Below are 25,182 nucleotides of genomic sequence, written 5' to 3'. Positions count from 1 at the left end.
GACGTGCTGACCAGGTTAAAACTAGAGGCACTGTTACCTTACATGGCCAATCTGTGCAAATATCCTTACAGTGAGTGTCTTAGTAAGAGTTTCTATTGCTGTGATAAAATACCATGACCAAAATAATTTGAGGAGGAAAGGGTTTATTGGACTGTACAGCTTGTAAGTCCATCATTCACAGAAACCCTGAAGTAGAGGCTGGAGAGCAGTGGTTCTCAGCTTTCCTAACGCTGTGACCCTTTAATACAGTCCCTCGTTGTGGTTACCCCCAACCCTAAAATTATTCTCATTGCTACTTCATAACTATAATCTTGCTACTCTTAAGAATCATAATTTAGATATCTGTGTTTTCTGATGGTCTTAGGGCAGCCCCTAAGAATTGTTTGTATTGTTAAGGATTGAAAGGGCTCTTTGACCTCAAAGGAGTTATGACCCACAGGTTGAGAACCACTGCTGTAAAGGCACACTCCTTACTCCGTTTCTTTGCAGGAGTGGCATCATCCCCAGTGAGCTGGGCCCACCCACATTATTAATCAGGAAAATGTTCTGCAGGCTTGCCGCAGGCCTGTCCACTGGAGGCAAACCCAACTCAACTTGTGTTGAGTTGACAAAACACATAGCAAATTTGAGGTTTCTCTTTTCACTTACTCTGATAGTTTTGTTGTGGTTGTTAAATTTTTTAAAACTTTATCCTGAAATAACTGAATTGATGTTACCAGCATTACCACAAAACTAGATGCAAATCAAGTCAGTGCACAGTGATGTGAAATCACTGAAAAGCCAAATATTAAATGCTTCCTCTCGCTGGAAATTTGCTGTGGTCACTATGTGCCTTCCTTAGTCAGATCTCATGGCCTCTATTAATAAAGGCCTTTCCTAAGTTTTAGTTGACATTAATAATAGGTCCTAACTCCAATGGGGGAAATCCCTACACTTGAATACGCTCCAGTCACAACAGTTTAAGTAGCGTTCTGAGTAAGGGATATATTTGGTTAAATATTGCTTATGGTACAGATATGATTAGTGGCAAAATTAAGTAATTTGCCACAGAATCCCCAAAATTCAAGCACACTCCATGTGAACGAGTCAGCTTGAAATTATTTCAGAACTATGGGGTTTGTTTGGCATTTTCTCTTGGATATGTAGACTTCCAGCTGGAAGATGAGAGTTAGAGCATGTCTCAGAAGTGTTTTTTACAACCGCCCTTCATCTTTGCGGGGGGGGGGGGTGTAGGGGTGCAGATACATAAAAGATTTTGACTTTAAATTGACTAACATTAATAATACATGACATACTCAAACTTTTATTAGAACTTTAGTGTATGTAATTTTATTCAAATGTTAAAATGTGCCTGTTATCATACCAAAAAAAAAATGTAGTTCATGACTGAGCTAACACCTGGTGCCAAAAAATTGTCACAAAAGTGGAAAAGCGTAGTCTGCCTGTAAACCCAGCTCAGCTGTTAGCTATTTAGAACAGTACCCCCCTATCTGCTCAGAAGAACAAAAATACCATCCCACAAAGTACTTGTTGTTCCATACAGATGACATATGGTACAATTTGCAGCTGGCTTTTCCGTAGGTCTCTACAGAAGTGGCTTCATTAGGAGCTCGATCACCTATTGCTGGCAAACCTCACCCACTTTGGACATCTTTATGCCAGGGAAGGTGGCTGCTTGGCCAGGAACAGCTCAGCTGGTCCAGTCAGCCTCTCTGAGGTTCTGAAACCTGTGTCAACTGCTGAGCATACTGTTGATTGCTCTCCAGCCTCAAGCTCTGTGGAGAGAAAACAGCCTTGCAGCTGCTCGGGTGCTGCAGGGAGGAACTAGCAGGGACAGGGGCACTTGCTTCTAATCTCGTTGGTAGAACACTGCAGGACTCAGTGCTTCCTACCCACAGCAGAAGCTGAAAAATACTGGCCAAGCTGCTATGGCCTGAGCATTTGTGTTCTGCCTCACCGCACCTTCCCCTTGGTCTTGGGAGGTGTAAGGCCTTTGAGTGGCCTCAATAGTGGAAGATCAATGTCCTTTTTAAAGACGTAGGGAAATGTTTTCCTCCCTTCCTGCCTGGTGAGGACATAGCCAGGAGACAGCATTCTCACTACTGTGAAACAGGAGTTGGACCTCACCCAGTCTTTCAGCTCTGATTTTAGACTTCCAGCTTCTAGAACTTGGAGATTAATTGTTTCAGCTGTGGCCTTGTGTGACAGCAGATAACTGCACAGGTGGACCTCTAAAGTCTTTTAGTGGTAAAGGCCACAGCTTTATTTTTCTGTTAAAAGAGGTGAACACAGGGCTTTGGAAATGTATGTAAAAGTGTACTACCCTCAGTTCAATACCATAATCTTAAAATAATAGTTTCAGAAGATTGAGAATTTTCCCTGAGTATAGGTCTTCAAAGTAAGTGTTTGTTAAAAATCTTGTTCCTGAAAACAGCATCTTGCAAGTATTTTGTTTTGGGATTTTTCACTGGGTTTTTCTATTCCTTCTTTGTTCTCTCTCTCTCTCTCTCTCTCTCTCTCTCTCTCTCTCTCTGCCAAAATGTTGCAATTTAAACATAATTGAACAAGCTATACATAATGAGAGCCATTACTTTGCACAGTGTGGTACTTTACCTGACCCAACATAGACCGTGTTAAGCAGCTGGGAAGTTTCTAATAGTCTCACTCTAGATACTCTCCTTCATGTGCTCTATGCAAGGCTAGCTGCAGCATCATGCACAGCTGAAACGCTCACTCCCCAGGTCAGTGCAAAGCTAGCTGCAGCAGCATGCACAGCTGAAACGCTCACTCCCCAGGTCAGTGCAAAGCTAGCTGCAGCAGCATGCACAGCTGAAACGCTCACTCCCCAGGTCAAAGCAAGGCTAGCTGCAACAACATGTACCACTGAAACGCTCAAACCCCAGGTCAGTGCAAGGCTAGCTGCAGAAGCATGCCCATCTGAAATGCTCACTCCCCAGGTCAGTGCAGAGCTAGCTGCAGCAGCATGCCCAGCTGAAACGCTCACTCCCCAAGTCAATGCAGAGCTAGCTGCAGCAGCATACCCAGCTGAAACGCTCACTCCCCAAGTCAGTGCAAGGCTAGCAGCAGCATACCCAGCTGAAATGCTCACTCCCCAGGTCAGTTCTTTGAGGGATGATTTTATGACTAACATCAGAATTGGTAAGAGGAATGTGTTGCTGAACTCTCATGAGAAGTTTGGTACTCTCACCTTGTTATGTACTGTGTCTGTGTAGGTGTAAGATGACACATACTGGCATGCTTGTTCTGGGTAGGATATACTGAGGGCAACAGGAGGGACCCACTGTTGGTAGCTGCGTCATACTCTGCTAAAAAGGATACAAATTCTGGAGACAGTGCTGGGAAGTACATGTTATCGTTTGTGCCATAGACCTACTGGCAATTGTTAATGGGTAGAAGGGAACAAACCAGTTTCAGTGAGTATCAGCTTTCAATAATTTCATATCTGTACCACGCAGCTGAGCCATTTTCTTTTCCAGCTTGTCTCTCTTGTTGGTAACTGGTCTTTTTGCATCCCTCTCTGCCTAGCCCCCCAGGGAAAAACTTACATGCCCAGATAATGTAGGAGTGGGCATAGTGTACGTGTGCCCAGTTGCAACTGAACCCTTTGCCGTGTCTTCGCAGGCCTCGGAAAGACACGCCGGAAGCCAAGTGCTCGGGATGCATCCCCAACGCCAAGCACCGATGCCGAGTACCCCGCCAATGGCAGCGGCGCTGACCGCATCTACGACCTCAACATCCCAGCCTTTGTCAAGTTTGCCTACGTAGCAGAACGAGAGGATGAGTTGTCCCTGGTGAAGGGCTCCCGTGTCACAGTCATGGAGAAATGCAGCGATGGTTGGTGGCGTGGCAGCTTCAACGGGCAGATCGGCTGGTTCCCCTCCAACTACGTGCTGGAGGAAGCGGACGAGGCTGCAGCGGAGGCCCCCAGCTTCCTCAGCCTGCGTCGGGGTGCTGCGCTAAGCAACGGGCAGGGTGCACGGGTGCTGCACGTGGTGCAGACTCTGTACCCTTTCAGCTCGGTCACTGAGGAGGAGCTTAGCTTCGAGAAGGGGGAGACCATGGAGGTGATTGAGAAGCCAGAGAACGACCCTGAGTGGTGGAAATGCAAAAATGCCCGAGGCCAAGTGGGCCTGGTCCCCAAGAACTACGTAGTAGTCCTCAGTGACGGGCCTGCGTTGCACCCCACGCATACACCACAAATCAGCTACACCGGGCCCTCAGCCAGCGGGCGATTTGCTGGTCGTGAGTGGTACTATGGCAACGTGACACGGCACCAGGCCGAGTGTGCGCTCAATGAGCGGGGCGTCGAGGGCGACTTCCTCATTAGGGATAGCGAGTCCTCGGTAAGTGCCCAGCTGCTCCTCTGCTGGGGTCACGCTGCCAGAAGAAGGCTAAATACAGTTCTTTCAGGGACTCCTGCAAACCGTGGTCTGAGGATATTCAATGATATTACAGTTCATTTGCCTGATTCTTCATTGTTAAATGTCTTACCAAGTCTAACTTATGAGCTAGACTTACTGATGGCCATAACAAAACAAAACAAAAACAAACAAAAAATTCTAGGGTTTTGATCTACCATGGTTTCAGCCATCCGCTGCAGTTCTACCTTGTGTAAGTGACATGACTGGTGTGCGATTCCCTTGTCATGTTCCCTGACTATACTTGAAATAGCAAATGTGGTATTTGGGGGCACACACTAAACTAGATAAACACTATGCTGGCACAGGATCCCCTGCTCCCGGCTTAGCTAAATCTGGGCTGGTAGACTGAGGACCTGTTGCCACTCCTTTTCCTAGTTGCAGGGAGATGAGGCAAGTGATTTTTCAGCTCTCAAGATGGCTTTAGGCCTTATAGTAAGGCTCTCCTTTTTTCAGTTTAGAGAGGCAGGCTTTCTTTCCCTTCCTGGTTTCTGCCTGTGTAGAAAACCCCTCTGATTACCTACTCGGTGCCATCTGTATCGGAGTGTACAGCTAACAGGTGCCCAGCTTCTCATGTAGCCCTTTGTTGCTGGTTTGCTTTTCTTTGTAAACAACAAAATCCCAGAGTTGTCTCGGCTGCAAGCAGAGCCCCTGAAAAGCTCATCTCTGTAAAGCTCTTAAAGAACTTACAAACAGAATGGAACAGAAGCCTGGAGTGCTCAAGGGAGATGAGTAAATGGGAAATGAGGCCACCTGTCTGGCACAGCCTTTAACAGGCATCTGGTTGTAGGGGGTTATGGCTCATCGGGACTACCTGAAAGAACCAGACAGTTCCACCACAAGCAGCCTTATTGTGTGTACCTCTTGAGAATAATGCATTTTGTAGATATCTTCCCAGTGGCCATTCCAGACCTGTAAGCAAAAGTCAGTTCAGTATGTTCGAGTGTTACTGGTTCTTCTAAGCTTTGGTTTCATGTTGTGTTTTAAGTGCACATTGTAAAGAGCAGAATGTGTGTGTTCCACTCTGCTAGCAGAGTGAGCAGTGTGTACTCCTCCCTCAGAACTGATCCGAGAGGAGGTCACAGCCCCTCATGGAGAGGGGCCACTGTCGTCTGTTCTTTAGAGCAGAAGGGGCATTGAGCTGGTGGAAACCAAACCCCTTTATGCTGTCAGCAGCTTTTCAGGCTGGCCTCAGACTTAGATGTTCTCAGGCAGGGCTCTGGATGCTGACTGCATCTGCGATCTGATGTCCTGGTCAAGACGAGGGTTCATCATTGCTGCATGGGACTTCTCATGGCATTGTTTCACACGTGGAAGGCCCTGTGCATGGCTGCCTTTAGAAGCACAGGCTTCCTCTGGGCCTGTGAGGAACTCAGGGCAGCGGTGCCTCCAGCCCTGGAGAGCAGGAACAGGCAAGGCACTGGAACACTAAGCAGAGTACAGAATGCACAATTCAGATTACTTAAGAGCCAAATGCTTGAATTTGAAGTGGCTTCTTGGAAGAGAGAGGGCCAGCAGCCATATAGTAGGGAGGTACTGGCTTCATTTATTGACAGATGAGGAGGTGTCCCCTGGGGTTCCTAGTACAAAAAAAGACCTGTTTATTTCCTGTGTCCAGATAAGCAGTCTTCTTCCCACCAATGGAGTCATTGATTATTTACAAACCAGTTTCACACTTTTCTGTGAACATCCTTTATTCTGTCTGAAGAAGCTGAGGTGAGACTGGCTTTTGCTGTGAGGGTGTGGGGGCAAAGAACGCTTTGTTGGAATGTGTATCCCTTTCAGAGACACTGATTGGCCAGCAGCCGTGTGTTGGGCTTCCTGATCCCACAGTCTTGGGGCTGTTAAGCTGTGTATCCGTGCAAAGAGCCTGGTAAAAGGAGCTCCAAGTTGTGTTAAATTTTCTCCACTGAGAAAAGAATAGACTAGTTTCAGATTTACTGTCTTGTCTTTTTGCAGCTCTGCTCCATGACGGTGAAGGGCCTGTCCTGGTGGACTCATGGGTGACCCCCTTCCTCATTTTTTTCCCACCTTCTGCTGCCTCTCCCATGTTCTGTGTCATTGACCTGTTCTTTTGGGATTTTTCAGTTCAGAGCCTTGTTCTCACAGCCAAGCCCAGGTCACACAGAACGTTAATTCATGGTCTAATTGCATGTCACTGGGTTGAGGGATAGAAAGTTTTCCCAGAGGCTTGACTCTCCCGCAGGACTAAGTCAGAGACATTTGAGCCTGTAGCCTTCATTATTGAGGGGACTGTGGGAAGCCTGGCTACTGAATAATGTGAACAGTAGGTTGCGGGAACACATCTTGCTGATGGATGTCAACTAAAGTGTAATTCAGGTGATTGTAAGGTAATGAGCAAAGCGCTGGATGGTGTTCTGCACTGATAAGTGCCTACTGTTTTTCTTCTTTGAAGAATTACGATGGGCCCATTCCCGAGTACAAGAAAGTCTGCAGTTTTGAGGAGAGAGGTGCACATTGCAAATAAAATGAACATTGCTTCACCTGTGCCTCCCAGGCTAGGGGAGTGCTAGGCACTTCAGAGTTCTGTTGGCATGGTGCTGGACTTGGGGAATGAACAAACAAGCAGAGCTGTTTGACTCTCCCATCACCAACTGTGGTACCCAGCGTCCTTTCTCTTCTGGCCTCAATTCCTTTTTTACTCTCTTTACTAATCTGTAATGATAGTTCTTCTTGAAAGCTAAAGGAGGCACAATATTTTCCTTTGTCAACCAACACCTTTGTGTACTAAACCTGCCTGGTGGAGAAAATTCACAGAAGCCCTGCCTGCCCTGTATGGGCATCAAATTCTTACGTGTTGGCCTACATTAATTCTCTGGGGTTGCTTAAGGGTCTGGATTTAAAATCAATTTGACTTATGGCAAGCAGTACAGGTGTTAGTGTTTTATTTTCTCAGGTACTAGATCCCTTTCCTTGTAAAACGTACTCATAAGGCATTTGATGTAAAATAAGGAGACATTCTGAGAGGTAGAGAGGGTGTTGGGTTGACACAGGACAGCATCAGCCAGACTTTTGATCCCCGGAGAGCTAGTAATACCCCTGTGGTGGGTTATGCCCAGCTCCGTAGCCTGTGGCTCAGTCCCTAACTGAGTCAACATTAGGAAAAAAGCAGGTTACCCTGAGCAGCACCCATATTTATCCCTCCCTGCTTTAAGAGTTTCTGTTGCTGTGATAAACACCATGACCAAAAGAAACTTTGCGAGGAAATGACAGAGTTTTGTTTTGTTTTTTTATTTTTAGCATATACTTCCATATCACATGATAATAACTAGGTACTGCTGGTTGTCATGTTTCACGTTCAATTGAAGTAGAGAAAAAGGCCTGTGTTAAAAAAAATTTAATATACTGTTGGCCCCATGAAAAGTCAGTGGCTATTTCATTTTCCCTTCTAAAGCCCATTAATTTTACTTGTTTAGGAAATAAAACTAATGAGCTCTTCGTTTCAAAATCATTGTATATTTTACTTTCAAAATTTTATTTTATGCATATGGATGTTTTGCCACCATATATGTCTTTGTGCCACATGTGTGGATTGCCATTCGTGACCAGAAGAGGGCGTTGGATCCCCTGGAACTGGAGTTACATAGGGTTGTGAGCCATCATATAGGTACTTAGAATCAAACTTCATCTTCGGAAAGATCAGCAGTGCTCTTAACCTCTGAGTCATCTTTTCATCCCACAATTATTTTATTTCTTCTAGAAAGATTTCTAACTGCAGCTTAAGAATAATGAGTTGGGACATTTTAAGAATTTATTTCTTAAAGAAACATTTCTAAGCACAACTTCATAGACCATTTGTCTAGATGGGTATGCTTACAATACAGGTCAGATGCAGATCCCCCCAGGAACTGTACATGAAGAGATTACTACCCTCCCACCCCCTCAGCATTCTTCAAAGTGTGAACTCTTTCTGGGTCAGCTTGGAAAACAGTCAGATGAGTCCCTGGGGTTTTCACTGCCCAGCTCCCTAGCCTGTGCCTCAGCCCCTGAGTCAGCATTAGGAAAAAGGAGGTTACCCTGAGCAGCATCCACATTTATTCCTCCCTGTCTTAGAATTTCTATTGCTGTGATAAGCACCATGACCAAAAGAAACTTTGGGAGGAAATGACAGGTTTTTTTTTTTAAGCGTATACTTCCATATCATAATCAGTTGTTGGAGGATATGAGGGTAGAACCCTGAAGGCTGAAACTGAAACAAAGACCGTGAAAGAGTGTTCTGTGCTGGCTTTCTCTTCATGACTTGCGCAGCCTGAACCACAGAGAGCTGTATCCTCCCACAGCAGTTATCAGTTAAGAAAATGCACAGCAGGCTTGCCCACAGGCCAATCTGTTGGGGACTTTTTTTTTTTTTCAATTGAGGATCCCTCTTCCAAAATGACTCTAGGGTGTGTTAAATTGACCTAAAACTAGCCATCACACTCGGGTTTGGAAGAAAGTCATTGTTGTCAGGCTTTTTGCACAGTACCAAGTGAAAAATTTCTAACTTTAAACTTATTCTCATTTTTAAAAATTATTTTAATTCAATATATTCTGATCTTGCTTTCCCTTTCCCTGAATCCTACCCATCCCTAAACTCCATGTCCTTCCTCTCTCCCTCTCTGCCCCTTACCCCCTCCCAGAAACAAACAGGCAAACAAACAAACAAAAAAATCAAACAAAAATTTTTTAAAGAAACAGACACATATACAATACTACAAAACCAGAGCCCATAATGTACATCCAAAAGACCAAGAAGATCTAACAAACCAACAAAACGCAATATGAGACAAAAAGTTTACAAAAATACCATTGCGTTCTTTTGTTTTATTTGATCATCTACTGCTGGGCATGAGGCTTACCCTCAAGGGAGATTCCACTGGAAAAAAAAAAACTAATCTTTCTTTTTGAAGTGGGTGTCAATTGCAGATAGTTTCTTAGTTAGGGGTGGAAACCAGTATCCACTTTCTCCTCTCAGGAATAAGAGCCCATCTGGCTTAAACTTGGGCAGGCCCTGCTCTTGCTGCCAGACTCTGAGAGATCATGTGTGCATCCATCCTGTTGTGTCTGGAAGACACTCTTTCCTTAGAATCATCATCCCCTGTGGCTCCACAATCTTTCTACCTCCTCTTCTGCATAGGTTCCTAAGCCCTGAGGGGAGGGGTTTGATGAAGCCATCCTAGTTAGTACTAATTGTTTCAGATTCTCTCATTCTCTACACATTGTCCAGTTGTGACTCTCTGTATTAGTTACCACCCACTGGAAGTGTCTGTGGTGACGGCTGAGCAAGGATTGATCTATGGGTGCAACCGTGTGTCCTTAGGAGTCATTGTGTTCCTATGGTCCTTTAGCAGAACAAAGTATTTTGTTTTCCCCTAGCCTGTCCAGTCACGAATTCTTGGCCACCTAAAGCAGTGGCCAGCGTTAGTTCTATTTCATGGAGTGGGCCTCAAATGCAGTCATAGAATGGTTGCCTGTTTGTACCACTGCAATGCTTGTACCACTGTTGCTCCACTACAGCTAGTGTGATGATTGTTTTTCTCCTCCTCTGGTAGTGTGCAGAGTATTGTCCAGTACCATGAACAGTAGTCAGTCAGTAAGGATGAAGCCTATAGTTGGGTGCCAGCTTGGCATCTCTGTGTTCGGAGTGATATGCAAATGTTGTCCTCAGCAATAGGACCTTACCATTAAATCATAATCTTAGAAGCCCATACACATGTTTAGAATGGGTTCTTTTTCTAAGAGCCATTGCTCATTACCTGACTGCTGCACCCAATTTTCAAGTGAGCCAGAATTCACTTTTCCAGCCTTTGATCTTCAGTACTCCCTTTAAAGCGGAAAGCACACCATTTTCTGGGGCCTGTGGAAAGATATGGTTAGCATGAGAGGCCAGCTCTCACTCAAAGATGGCTCATCATGGACGTGCACATTCTCCAAAGCCCAGCATTTCTGGTCCCAAGTATTTTGAACAAAGCATATAGACCTATAGTCCTGAATCCATGTTGACCTCTGTGAGTGAAATGTAGAACTATAGCAATATAGAAAAATAGAGAACGACCTACCACAACTTGGGAATCACAGTGTATCGCTGAGATGAGTCACCTGAACCATCATTACCCTGAAGGTGGCCTCTCAGTTTCCCCAGCAATGTGTCTAACTTCCGTTAATCACATACTCACCTCCATCAGTTCCTCCAGCTTGGCTTTTGCCTGTTCAGACCTCAGTACAAATGTGGAGGACTAAAACACTAATTCCCAACCCCTGCAGTACAACATGTCCACCATCTGGCAAATATACATTTTTCCAATCTCATTCTGGCCATCTTTACTTCTGAAAAGTCTTGGCTGGCCTGTAGGCTTGAGCCAGGTCCTTCCTCCATCCCCTTGCATGCCCCTTTCAGTGAGGGTTAGCACAAGGATATGCAAGGAACACTTAACCATGGCTGTCTTGCTTGGCATTGAAGCATAAGAACAGTTGATTATGTACACTGGGGAGATTCTGCTCTGAGCCCAGCAGAGCTATGGGGCCGCCCAGTTCATGCTGTATCCTGTTCTTGTGGGGGTTGTGCTGTACTACTGGCTGGCTTGGGTCAGACCCGTGGCCTCTGGAGTACCAGTGCTGCTACTGCTATAGGGTCCAGGTGCTCGCTCTTCAGGCCTGACAGCAAGGTAAGAGGAGAGGAGGTCATCCACTGTCAGCTAAAGCAGCTTTTCAGAATAAGAAAGGATGTCAAATCAGCAATTCAGTCTTAAGAGTGTTCAGAAATGTTCTCATTAAAATCCCTTAGACCAGTAGCTCTTTTTTGTATATAGATTTATGAAAAATTGCTAGTACAGGGTAGAAATATTTTTCACCCAAAATATGCAAAAGTATAATGGAAAATGAAACTTAAAACCCCAGGTCAAAAATACCTTTATCACTTGAGTCCCCGAAACACCCATGTGGCTAGTACCCGAACTAAACTAATGGGCGACTTCTGGGGTTGGCTTTTTGCTGTTCTTTTTTTTTGATATGTTTTGCAGTTTTGACTGTGGCTGCAGAAGATGCCTTAAAGATAGAGACCTTCCTTTGCCTCAGGGAGGAGTCATAAGAGTTCAGCTTGCCTACTGGCAGTCCCACAAGCATGCCATGTAAAGTGGTCCTGATGAACTTGTGGAAATGCTGTGACTTGAAATGTGTCCGCCTTTTACAAAGCACATGCAGAGCAGAGTAGAACAGGGTGAGGCGAGTGAGTCTGTGGACCAGCAGCACCATGCGTGAGCCCTTCTGCCTCATCAGTGTCCTTTGAAGAGTTCTTTGCCATTTCCCAAAGAAACTCCACAAGAAATGTGTCGGCATACTTTTTATCTGTTTTATTTGTTTGTTTAAGCCTCTCCCTCCCTCCCAACTCCTCAACACTAGGTAGGAGAGAAAGGAGACATAGACCTCAGGAGACTACTTCCTGTTGTGTAGGGATGTAATTTCTTGGAGGCAATTCGATCTTCATAGTGAGTACGTCCAGCTAAACAGCAAACACAGCAATGGGATGAAACAGCAGCAGCGTTCTTCCTCCTCAGACTCTTTTCCTCTCAGTGCTCTGGCTGCAGAATTAAACTGTCTGCAGCTGTTAAAGACCCGTGCCCCTCCACAGTTAACAGCTATGGAAACTAAAAGCAGCCCCATATCCCATGCTTGGGATTAAAACAAAAACATATTTACATAGCATAACTGCATTTTTAAAGGAACTAAAACTTCCACTACAGAAATGTTTATGTTTAAAGAAACTTGTAGATAAAACTTGTCACACAGCTTGTTCAAGGCAGCCAAACACTTTGCCTAGGCCCAAACTCTATTCATTTCCATGAGCCTCTGTACCTTTAAGAGGGCCATCCTGACACCATGGAGCCTCACTCAGTTTTACACTTTCACTTTCAGTTTTTTCTGACTTGGTATCCACAAAAAAGAAAGAGCTATGATAGACTTGTAACTAGAAGAATAGCTAGCTTTATAACCCCTTTCACAGTTTGTCCTTTTGCCTGCATTCCATCCACAGTGTGTTATTAATGTCATCTCCTCCAAAGAGGTACAGTGGCTCCAGTAGCCACAGGCAGTCAATGTCCAAGGATTTTTTTTGAAAGATGTATTTATAAGAGAATACGCCAGAAAGAGATTTTATGATGCTGGGGCCATCTCTCAGGTTTTTCCTGGTCCCTAAGAAAAACTGAAATGGTCAACAGGTGTCTCAAGTGGCCTCATACAAACTCTCTGTTTGATCTCCAAGAAGCATCACATGAGGATTGTGGCTCCTCCCAATGATTTCCCCTGTTCTTCCTGGCCACTGCGGGTAGCTTCTGCGGTAGGGAAGGAGCAGCCTCCCCATCCACTGCTGCTTCTGTTTCCTGAAGTCCCATCAGAGTTTCACAGATCTTTTATAGATAATCACTTAACGAACCTGTGTGTGTGTGTGTGTGTGTGTGTGTGTGTGTGTGTGTGTGTGTGCACGTGTGCACGATAAAACGTCTTTGAAACCAAATTGGCTGTTTTAGCAGTTTTTAAATGTGCAGTTCAGTGGATACTTTCACACCATTGTGCAGCTGTCTGTCTTCAGAGCTTTATTACTGTCCCAAACTGAAAGTTGTTCCCATTGAACACCGACTTCCTAATTGGCCTCTTCCCTGAGACTCTTTTCTCACTCTGAGGTTTTATATTATAGGGCCCTCTTATAAATGGGAACATACAGTGGCTGTCTGTCTGTCTGTGCCTGGTTTATTTTACTGAAAATGTCCTCAGAGTTCATCTATGTTACAGCAGTGCTTTAGAAATTGTCTTTTGATGCTGAGTAATATTCTGTTTTATATATCCATTTATCTGTTGATGGAATGTCAGGGTGTTCTCATGTTTTTGTTTTTAATTATTAATAATCCTGCAGTGATTGTGCATATATAAATATTTCTTAAATTTTCTACTTTGAATTCTCTTGCATAGGCCATTTGGTAGGTTTGCTGAATCAAATGGTAAATATATTTTTTTAATTTTTTGAACATCTATATATGTTTTTCACAGTGATGGCCCCATTTTCCATCCCTACCAGCAGTGCACTGGAATTCAAATTCTCCATCTCCGGCAATATTAATTGCTGTAAAATATCTAAAACATACAAAAGAACAGTCTAGTGAATGTGAAGTGGTTTTGAGGAGTTGTACAATCACAACTCAGAGTTAGACTGGACTGTGCTCATATGTGTGTAGTGTGTGTGCATGTTCCTATGGGTGCATGTACCTGGTAACATTGGATGTCTTTCTCAGTTGTTTGACTCAGACTTTGCAGAGTCTATCATTAAACCTGGAGCTCATCTATTCAGTCAGGCTCCAAGCAGCCCCATCACCCAGGCTAGATGTGAACCCCCTTGGGAGGCTTATTTTTTTCCCCTTGAGGTTCTGGGGATCCAAACTTGTGTGTGCATGCTTGCATGGCCAGCACCTTACCTACAACCCAAGCCACCTCCCTGTCCCTCAGAGTCTCTAAGCACGGCCTTACCAGGTTTTGTTGTATTTCTCTTTAGAGTCCGTCATTATGGGATGTTTCTCAAGGCCCTGCCCCTAACTTTTCCTTAACAAAGATATTCTCATGGCAAGAGCAGCAGAGCAAGAAGGTGGTATTTTCAATGTCATGGAGTCTGCAGTACACGGTAGATTTAATGTATGGTAACCATGGTGGAATCCCATGTATGCCTTCCATGCTGCATTCTGTTTCACTTTTTAAAGTTCCTATTATGTGATAAACATTAGGCATGTAACAGAATCCACTGCAGGAGGCTCAGCAAACGAATGGGAGTGCCCTTGTGAAATTCCTCAGTGCTCTGTGCAGTACTTCTCAGACAGGCAGCATCCTTGTCAGCAGCAAATTTAACTAGAAATGCGGAGTGCCAGCCCCCTCTAATGGTTCTGATGCTGGGATTTGAGAAGGCCTGCCTTATGGAATGTAAGCGTGTTTGAAGCCCCTGAACAATGTTTATTTTATGGTCAAATTAATAACTTACTGGGCACACTGGCTTACAACTGTGGTCCCAGCACTCAGAAGCCTGAAGTAGAAAGACCACCAAGAGTTCAAGGCTAGCCTGGCTACATGGTAGGTTCCAGGTCAGCCTGAACTACAGAGCAGCAAATAAACAAAACATGTTCTTTAACTACATGCAGTGAAACACTGTGAACAGACAAGGAAGGACAATATTCCTAAAGTCTGTACAATACAGTATTATATTGGAGAACTCTGGGGGGCGGTGCAGAAAGGGTAAACAGTCACACAGGCCTGTTTGAAGATGAACCTGAGAGCTCTGTTAGTTTCTAAGGTTATTGTCTAGTTGAGCATTATTTTTCTTTATTAAAATAAGTTTCATACTAATGAAATGCATATGTTTCTGTTACCTGTGTGTTGTCTTTAGGCCAGTGGAGTAAATAGTCCGAGGCTTGAGCACACGATAATCTGTGTAACCACCAAGTGCCACCAGCACTGATGGAAGCATTTTAGTCAGTTTTCTTGTGACTTAAAATATAGGTTGCATTGAACAACCAGGGAACCGTGAGTATATTGCTCGGTAGAGCCCATTTTACCTCATATGCATTGGCTCTTCACTTGGGCATCAATGAACCTCTTCTTTAGCAAGAGGTTCTTTTACTCTACTGAAGTAAAAGAGAAAAAATATTTCTTGCTTAAATGAAAAAGAGGGAGAGGCTGTAGCATTTGTTGAGAAAGCAATATACTGCCTTCTCTGAAATTCAGGGAGGATCAACATAAGTGTAGATCCTTGATACTTGAGAAAGTGAGCTCATGTGGGTGGTCAAAGGCATTTCCCCTCTTGTCCAAAGTGGGTAAATTTTATGGTTAATTAGACACCAGGTGTGTCTCCTGACAAAGTCCCCCTCTTCCCTTGTTTCCTTACAGACATCATGCTTAGGAAACAAATCACAGTAATGCTTACTAAGCTCTTGGAGGTGAAGGAGAAAAGGATATTAAAGATCATTCTTAATGTTTGTGTTTTTCTCTCTGTGTTTGAGGAAGGAAGACAAGTATTTTCCCAAGTTACCTGCTCTATGGGGAGTACAGAGGCTCTTCTGAAGCTTTCAAGGCAGTGGATTAAGCAGGTGCCACTGCAGAAACCATCTGACCCTGTAGAAAGTAACAGTGAGCATTCTTTCAGGAGTTTTTTTTCTAAAAACACCTATGAATAAAAACTGCTGAGATGCAAGATTTAATGAAGTGAATAGTGGAAGAAGTGAGGTGGTCAGAATTGGGAATCAATAAGTACCCATGAGCCTAGTGCAAAGCTGTGAAATTAAACCAAAATCTTGGATTTAGGGAGATTGTATAGTAAATGCCTCAAGGAAAGTTTATTCTATCAACCTCTTGTCTTTAGATTCACTTGAACATGACTTCGTAGAAAGAAGAGGGGCGTGGGTGGGTTGTGTTCATTTGTTAATGCTCCAGAGTCTTGGATTCCACTAGACCGTGAGAAAAATAGAATCATCCCTTACAAAGGAAGAGACAGAGAAGGTGGGCAGAACATTCCAGCATTAGGGAATGCGAAGGTGGCCTAGTTATTAGCTCAGAGGAATGTCTACAAGCAGATCCAGTGCTGGAAGAACATGTGGATCCCAGGCAGGCATCCAAATGGGGAACAAAGAGAGGACATAGAGGCAAGTGCTTCCCAATAAAGAAGGTGCAGTCTTAGTGTAGCCAGAGCTTAGTCAGGCCATAGAAAGGTCTGATGGCTAAAGCATACAGACTGGTAGACAAATCTGTCAATCCATTCTTCACTACCCTTTCCTTGGGAATTTGGAGCCTGTTCAGTGACTGACTTCTAGTGACTAGAATGGGGTGAAAGTGGTGATGTGTAACCCAAAATGGGCATTGACAGCCGGAGTCAGCCTCCGTTCTTCTTTGGAACACCCTATCTGGTTAAGTCAGCTGGCATGTTGTATTACACTCACACAGCCTTGCCGGGGCCTTGTGTGGTTCAGTGAAATCCTAAATTGAGCCAGATGACTACATGTCCTGTCTTATGTCTTGTGTTATGGAGCTGGAGATGAGGACTAGAGCTTCCCCTGTGCTAGATGAACATTCTAGCAGGGAGCATACATATAACCCGTTGCTTATGTGTTTGAAAACATGGACAGGTTTTCAGACAAGCTTTACGTTAGAGTACGCCATCATACCACAGTGCCCTGCTGCTTCTTGAGAAGAGGTATGAGTCATCAGGCTTTTTCATCCATTGATGAGTCTGGTTCACAAAAGTTGGCACAGGAGGTTCACAACAGAACGAGGAAGACTGACGGAGTAATGTGTCTCAGTCTCATTGCCCTGCCTGGCGTTCTTTAAGGTAGACTTGTTTGGAGCCTAGAATAGCTCCCATTTTCAGAAGACCCAAGGGTTAGCTCACATGATAGGAGCAAGTGTTAACCTTTTTCAGCATGTCATCCCATTAGTGGAAGTTACTCTCAGGGACTGGCCACACAGAACAAGGAGGACCGTATTACAGACCACCAAGGAAGCTGACAGTGGGCCGCCCTCTCTCGACTGCTTTGGTCATAGTCAGGTTCACATCTTTTCTGATGGTCATGTACATTTATTTATTAGTGATTACAATCCTGTTGGCTGGCCCAAGGCCTGTGAAATCCAGGTGGCTATACTCTCCCACGTAGGTGACCTGGCCCAGCACTAAGTTTCTTTTTCTGGAGCAAGCCTAAGAACCTCCCTTCATAAAGTCCCCATATTATGCCACTGATGCCGATCTGGGGACCACCGAGCTATACCATTTCCAGGCTGCACGTACAAACGGGTTCAAAAGTGCGGGGTGGGGGGTGCCTCATTTATAATCTGAAAGGTGAAAGTATAACGTTATTTTAAAACACTTTACAAAACATACTGTCGGCAATTGGGATTTAGTTCAGTGGGTTTGTTCCTTAGCTCTAGAAAAGAAAGGGAGGGAGAGAGGGAGCAAATTAGCTGTCAGTCAAGCTATATAAGGCTTAATTGAAACATAAGTTACTGTTTTACACTTGGGTCACATCCCCAAACTATTTCAGTGTATGTGCAAATACTAAAAAAAAAAAATCCAAAATCTAAACATTTTGTTGAGAAACAGTCAGTACCTGTAGCCAGATGGGATGTCTACTGCCATAGGTTGTTCATTTTCATATTGTTCAAGGAAAGTCTTCTCAATTTGAATTAAGAACACTCCAGACTCCTGGCACTCCTGCTTAGCATCAGTTGATTGTGTGTCCTTAACTTAAAAGTTTCTGCTCAAGAAACCCATGAAAGTAGAAATTCTTTTCCTGTGGCATCATTTTACTGCCGTGGTGTAACAAGCCCTCATACATCATGGCATCAAATTAAGAATCTGATTAAAAGCATAGTTCCCTGTTCAGAAGTTATCTTACAGGCATATCATATGCCGACTACAGTTATCCCCAGTTAATCACCCCTAAAACAAAGCTGCTTTGTCTTGGTTGATTAAAGAATCATCTAGGTAGCACAGCCTGGCTAGTGGCAAGCTGACACAGGAAGGGCATCATATTTTAGCTCAGAATAGACCAACTTATAAACTATTAATAGTGAGGAGCCTGGAACTAAAATATAATCCCTCTAAAGAGAACCTGGGGCCATTGGGAGAAGATTGAACAGCTCCAACTTGTATGTGTCTTTGTACTCAATTGTCTGATGACTGCCTTGTGACCTTAGTGCCAGTGTACACCTGTTGAGTAGTACCTGTTGTTCCCTTTCCAAGTGGGCCACTCAGAATACTGAGGCTAGCTTGTATCCGTCTGTAGCTATTTTGGTTATCAGGTCAATGGTTGTGATGTTACATGGTTACATTAAAGTAGCCTTATTTAATACTGACGTCAGAAGGCAGGAACAGTGATGCTGGCAATATGAATAATCCAAAAAGAAATAAACTGTAGTTTGCAGTATTTCTGGGGGTCTTAGTAATAAATATTTATTGTAGATGATGTTGATGGGGCTGGTTGGCATGCTTCTAATTTGTATCCATCTCTAGCTGTCTTGGTTATCCGATCAACAGTTGAGCTCTCATGTCATTACATTACACCCTATTTAATGCTGATATCAAAAGGCAGGAACAGTGATGCTAGCAATTTAAATAGTTCAAAAGAAAATAAACAGCAGTATTTGGGGACTTGGAGGAGGAAAAAATGTCTGTTGTAGATGGTGTTTATGGAGCCAGTTGGCATGCTTACCTGCCATGTCAGAGTTCCATGATCCTTTGAAAGTGTCAGGTTCTGTGTTTTGCTTACCCAGAGGCTCATGCATGGCCATGATACTGAAAACCTATACCCCAGGGTCCCCTGGAGATAACATAAATGCAAACTCTCATTCCTTTCTTTAAGCAACTATGGCTGGGAGGTGACTGTGCTGCCTGCTAAGTTTGAACTGCCCCAGGCTCCTCCTATCCTGGAATAGCCAAGTCTTTAGGACTTGCCCACTACATCAAACAAGCCACTGCCCTTTGTGAATGTCACATGGAGGTCCTGCTGGGAGAGAGGGCCAGCTACTGGCTCCCTGGGGATAGGAAAAAGCAGGAGCAGGCTTAGAAGGACCCATAGTGGATGTGGACTTACTGCTTCCGGGTGAACCTAAGCACCATCCTGACTCTGGCCAGCGATTGGAACTTTAGAGAGCAGCTTTTAGAGAATGGCCAACCAGGGGACAGGGGACAGAGCACAGATCAGGAGCATCATGAGTAGGAGCGAAGGGGCTCTAAGATGTGAGTTTCTGCACTTCCTACACACTGCCCTTTTTAGTACCACAGAGTGGCGGGTCCTCCTTTCTCTACACAGTCCCATCACAGTGCCAGCAAGCCCGTGCCTCCCATAAGTCAGCTTCAAGTCCTCTATCTGTAGAGGCCTCTCCTAGCTCCACAGTAAGTGTTCAGCTACACTCATGTGTGCACATGTACACTCACATTCACACATGTGTGAACATACACAGGTTTCACATTTCCTATTCACTTTTATATACAACTTTCGCAAATACACAGCTCATACCTAAATTATGTCTCTTCATATAAAGTTCATACCTAAAATTATGTCTCTTCATAATCATGGACCAAGCCCCATACTCATCTTTCTTACTGGGTACTATTTAAAGTGTTGTGTGTCTTATGGATATGTGCAGGGCATGGGTTGCCTGGTAAATCAGCAATTAGTAAGCATTGAATCAGTTAATACCACCATTCAATATCCTTTCATTTACTAAAGTCAATGGACTGGATGAGTGATTGTACTAAAAGTACTGGCATATCTCAAAATATTCTCAAATAAGTAAGTCACTGAGCTCATCACAAAATTTATACTTTTCTTACTGAAATTTATGCTTGAACCACTGTGGAGCCATCTCTGGTATATCACAAATTCTTTAAAACATACCTACATTATCCACTGCCTTGACACTATCTATGGCTAAAGAGCTTAAAATTTAGTAGACATCAGAAGAAACAATTCCAGTTTTCTGCCTGCTGAGAGCCACTTTGAATAATTCCCAGCTTGTCAGAAATAATTTGGGGAAATGGAAATTTCAGGGTTCTTCTGCCTCGAGGTTAACCCAGCTGCTATTCTCTCTATAATGAGTTCCTACTTGTCAGAGACACAGAGTACATTTATCCCTGAATCCATGTGAAGCAGGATTTCATTAGTGTTTGACTGCAAACCTGAGAGCCCTGGCCTGCAGGTCAGTCAGTCTGAGGCCCTGGATGAACGAACGCAGTGCCTGTTCAGGCAGACCCTGTTCTCTGCAGGTGCCTACCCTGCTGTTAACTTCCTTCTGCTTCCTCCCTAGCCCAGTGACTTCTCTGTGTCTCTCAAAGCATCGGGGAGGAACAAGCACTTCAAGGTGCAGCTTGTGGACAGCGTCTACTGCATTGGGCAGCGGCGGTTCCACAGCATGGATGAGCTTGTGGAACACTACAAGAAGGCCCCCATCTTCACCAGCGAGCACGGGGAGAAGCTCTACCTCGTCCGAGCCCTGCAGTGAAAGCAGCCATTGGCCTCCCCATGCCCTGCCCGCTGTGGGCCTCGCTGCCACCTCCGCCTCCTAGAGCCTGCCTGACCACCTCCACCCATGTGGCTTGGATCACCACTGTGGCCCAGTCAGTCCTTTTCAGCCCTGTTGGTCAACCATAGCTACCCAGGCCCTCACAGCCATATCCATGGCTACCACCTTTCTGGCTACCTTCTGGTAGTGAGGGTCAAAGGGAGCAAAGCTGCTCACTTTTTTTTCTTTTTAAAACAGTCTGTTTAAATCGCACGCGTCCACACATACACACACACGCACACACACACACACACACACACACACATACACACACACAGAGTAAAAGACTAGGGCTTATTCAGAGGGCAGTGAGGCTTACATAGTAAACATGTAACCTTAGCACACACTCCGAGAGCTGTGTCCACAGTGTTTGGTGCCTCCCAACAGCTATGCTGGTTCAGGCCAGCAGCTTGTATCCTGGGCCTGTTTTTGTTTTTTAATTTTTTGTTTTTTGTTTTTTGTTTTTAATGTGAGGCTCCAGGCTCTGCAGGAGTCCAAGAATGTGCAGATAGCAATACTGACCCTGGGGAGGTAGTGGTGAGGGAACTGCCCAGTGCCTTTGAGGCTGTATTTGCAATAAATGAGGGCCTTTGTGAGAGTCCTCTGCAAAAGGTGGAGCTGGCGACACAGAAAGAAAGCTACTCTGGTAATGTACCCCCAGGTGTGCCATCCACATAGTGCTTTTTCCTTCTTGCCCTTCAGCTTGTTTGAATTTCACAATTATGTATTTAATTCTCAGAGTAATATGTATCTATAGCTGTTTGTTGACACTAATAACAGTTGATTAAGGCAAACAGCTGATCTCTTGGGTAGGGGAGCTACCAGTACTTTATACATACACACTATATATATATATAATATGTATATATTATATATATATTATTTGCTTTACAGGGAAATTTTTCAGGGTTTACAAAAGAATATGTGATTGGTAGTAACAGAATGTTTATGAAGAAATTGCATTTTCCTTTTTCTCTACATTTGAACTTCTTTATAGTTTGACTATAGAGTCCTGAGATGGCACATTCCTACGATTGAAGAAGGGGTCTTGAGATCCCCTAAACTTGCATACCCAGTTTTTTGAATATTGTAATAAAAAAAAGTATTATGACAAGGCTGTGTGTTTGTATTTTGGGAGAACTGACTCTCTTCTAGGGAAGGAACAGCACAGGAGTCATGGAAAACTCATGACAAACAGAAGATGGCTTGTTGCGGCCTTTCCACTTTCTCCTTGTTGGGAGATGGGGGGAGAGCAGTGTCCACCTGAAGACTGAGCAAAAGTTCAGTAGTGGAGCCAATGACTGAAAATGAAGGCTCCATCTGCAGATTGTGTTTCTGTTCTAAGGTTCCTGGCATTGCCCTTTTAAGAGCAGTTCCTTCAACTATTAGGCTTTTGGTTCACCACTAGGTTTGCTTCAGCACTCTAATCCTGGAGGCAGGAGCCACCTGTGGGTTTTAATTGGGGTCAGTCCTGGAGTTGCACTCGGGACCTTGGACATGCCAAGCATACAGTGCCAATGAGCTAGGCAACCATTTTGGTTCTGGGACTCATATCCAAGGTCTTTTGTTCAATGAGTACTTGACCACAGACTTGTTCTTGCTATGTGCCCCAGGCCGATCTTGTGATCCTCCTGCTTTTAGCCTCTAAGTGCTGTCCTCACAGGTATCCAACTCCATACCCAGTTTCTCATCTGTGGCTTTGAAGAGCTTCTAGGAGATGCCATTGTTTGTCTAGTATCTTAACATCGTAGGGTTTCAAAGCCACCTACTCTCTATCTCAAAGTGCATAAAGGCCTAGGGTCATATCTTGCAAGATGGCACTCTCCAAGAGACATTGCTTTGGTACCTCAGACAGAAGACTTGGCTCTGCCCCTTTTATCCATCTCAATCCAGACATTGTTTTAAATTTTTATTGTTTTTTAGAAAAAAAGCTGGTATCGCCTCAAAATCAGGGTCAAAATGTGCTACAGGGTAGTGTTACCTATAGTATATTCATCAAATAGTAACGGGTCAGAAACACCAACACCTGAAATACAGGTTAAATGTTACCCCAGGGCAGTCTGAGCTTTGACCCTAGAAGCCCCTTGCCTATCCTAATCCACTCCTAATTTTTTATTTTAAACAATCTCAAGTAGGTCTGTACATGTGGTATCAATAGACAGAAAAGTAAATTCATGCAAGTGCTTCATTGGGTTAAACCATTACACCATCAGGAGACCTTTCAAATCACTCTTAGATTTCAGTTCTGGGATTTTTGCCTGAACACCCACTGGGAATTTACAGCAACTTCCTACCTATTTGAAATATTTTCTTTGCAGTTTCCAACACCCACCAAACATTAGTCCAGTGGAGAGCCAGAATCCATTTGTACTTAGTCAGCATTGTCCTTCCTCAGCCACAGGCACACTGGTTACGACCCTAGGGATTCCTTCATGTGAACAGACTTGCACAAAGGCTGCTCTCAGTTGTTTCTCTCTGACCCTGGAAGTCCTCTGGCTGAGTCCCTTGCCTGGAACCTAAGCTACAGCTAAGCAGAGTGACACAAAAGGACTACTGTGAACTGTAAGTAGGAGGCAGTGGGACCCAAGGCTGACTCACCCAAGTGTGTCTGCCTCAGTATCTTGGGTCCTGAGTGGGCAGAGCTTCCTGGGTGCCATGGGCTTCATTCCACTGCCCTACATCTAAACACTGCAGCCTAATCCACAGCAGTTCTTGAGCCAGTGTGATCAGAGAAGGGTTGGCCCATAGTCTACCTAAAGTTTACATGTGGCGATGTTAGAGATCCTGATCATTGGCCATTTCCAACAATTGGTGTATTGGCCTCTGCCCTGCAAAACATTTCATAATGCATATTTTTTTAGCCCATTGGCTGGGCAGTAGTTAGAGGGCAAGGCCAATGGAGCAAGGCTAAGAACAAAGTAAAACCCAAGAGTGAGGATCACGGAATCTAACCTACATTATTTTCTATTGCTCTGATAAAACACTGACTAAAAACAAGTTGGGAAGGAAAGGCTTTATTTTAGCATAGATGTTACAGTCCATCGTCTAGGAAAGTTATGGAAGGAGCAGAAGGCAGGAACCTAGAGGGAGGAACTGAAGTAGAGACCATGGAGGAACACTGCTTACTGACTTCTTCTCCATGGCTTACTCAACTTGCTTTCTTATACAACTTAGGACTACCTGCCTATTAATATCCTGGAAAATGAGACAGGCTGGGGATATTCTTGAGCCTGGCAAGATTAGGAGTGAGCCATGGGCTAATGTAGTTTCTTGAGACTCGGGCTGACCCACACTGTTGTCACTGATCATATATAGACACTGGACATACTGGAATGAAGACATACTTAAGTGCAAAATACATACCAATTTCTGAGGGAATCATGCTAAGTAGAAACTATTTCATAAGAGTTTATCTTGATTTCACATTGAAAGCATAATAAATTGAATATGTTTGGCTTAATAAAATATTAATGAACCCATTTTAGTCTTTTCCATTTTACTTTTAAACACATGTCTGCTAGGCATTTTTAAATGGCATAATTTAATCAAATTGTAATTTTGGTAGTGTTGCTCTGGGACATTTTCTTGCCTATATACCTCAGGTATTCCCACTTGGTCCCCAAGTTCTGCACAATACTACACTCATAATACAGTGGAGTCAAATAATAAAATACTATCAGACTGGAAGAGTGAGAAAAATCACAAGTGACCTTGCTCATAGACTTATTAGACTGGACAATAATGTTGAGAAAAATTTCCAACATTAGAAGAGAGAGAAGAGAAACTATATGATTGGATATACAATAACTAAAAATCAAATTACTAAGAACTCCCACCATCAAGAAAAGGGGAGAAAATGATGGAAAGAAAACTGTTTAAACTACTGTCCGTACAGGCTCAAAATTTAGATCTTGACTACCATCATGGGAATTTGATAGGGAATGTCTAAAACTGCAAAATGGAGTTTCCAAGATCTGTGTCCTACGGCCCTTCAGATATTTGGCCTTGAAGTATTGAAAGTGGGATCTGTCGGGGAGGACCACTGCAAGTTCTTGGAGAGATGTAGCATAGTCAGACATCAATGCAATTACCAAATCTTACTCATATCACTGAGAAGTAATCCAGATTTAAAGGCACAACATGAGAAACCTAGAAATGCTTATAAAACAAAACAAAAACACTGTATATTGATTAATTTGGGATAAAAAACAATTTAAAAAATTAATTATTATGTATATAGTGCTTTGCCTGCATGTACACCTACATGCCAGAAGAGGGCATCAGATCACATTATAGATGGTTGTGAGCCACCATGTGGGTGCTGGGAATTGAACTCAGGACCTCTGGAAGAGAAGTCAGTGCTCTTTACTCTGAGCCATCTCTCCAGCCCTGATAAAAACAATTTTTAAAAAGCAGTGAAAACTAAAGATGGGGCAAGAACTGAAAAAATATTTTTATTATATTTTATGAGGAAAGGCTTTAAAAGAAAAACTTGTACTTAATGTACAAATGAAGAAAAGGGTATGAATAGCCAAGGAAACAATTGGCCATATGAAAGAATAAGGAAACACAAGAACTGAGGTTAAATCCAATTTCTAACTTTTAATACCCATCAGGCATAGTGTGCAATGCTGGGGTTCATTGTGTATGGTTGTTGAGGAAT

At 43.7% G+C, this 25,182-nt stretch overlaps 1 protein-coding gene across 3 annotated transcripts in view; it reads left to right on the top strand.

The window, feature by feature from the left end:
- The window catches only part of NCK2 (NCK adaptor protein 2), a 137,508-nt gene extending 115,875 nt beyond the window's left edge, over positions 1 to 21,633 (top strand). For all 3 annotated transcript variants that reach the window (XM_084751907.1, XM_084751905.1, XM_084751906.1), the window contains exons 4-5: positions 3,643 to 4,364; positions 20,265 to 21,633. In XM_084751907.1, the coding sequence (XP_084608033.1) occupies positions 3,643 to 4,364; positions 20,265 to 20,459 (917 nt within the window). In that variant the 3' untranslated portion in view covers positions 20,460 to 21,633. The remainder of the gene's footprint in view (positions 1 to 3,642; positions 4,365 to 20,264) is intronic.
- Positions 21,634 to 25,182: the final 3,549 nt, after the last annotated feature.

This window comes from Acomys minous (assembly GCF_964271855.1).
Source record: "Acomys minous genome assembly, chromosome: 13".
NCBI classification, from domain to species: Eukaryota; Metazoa; Chordata; class Mammalia; order Rodentia; family Muridae; genus Acomys; species Acomys minous.
The sequence above is the reverse complement of the archived record's forward strand: the minus strand, read 5'-3'. Positions and strand labels throughout refer to the sequence as shown.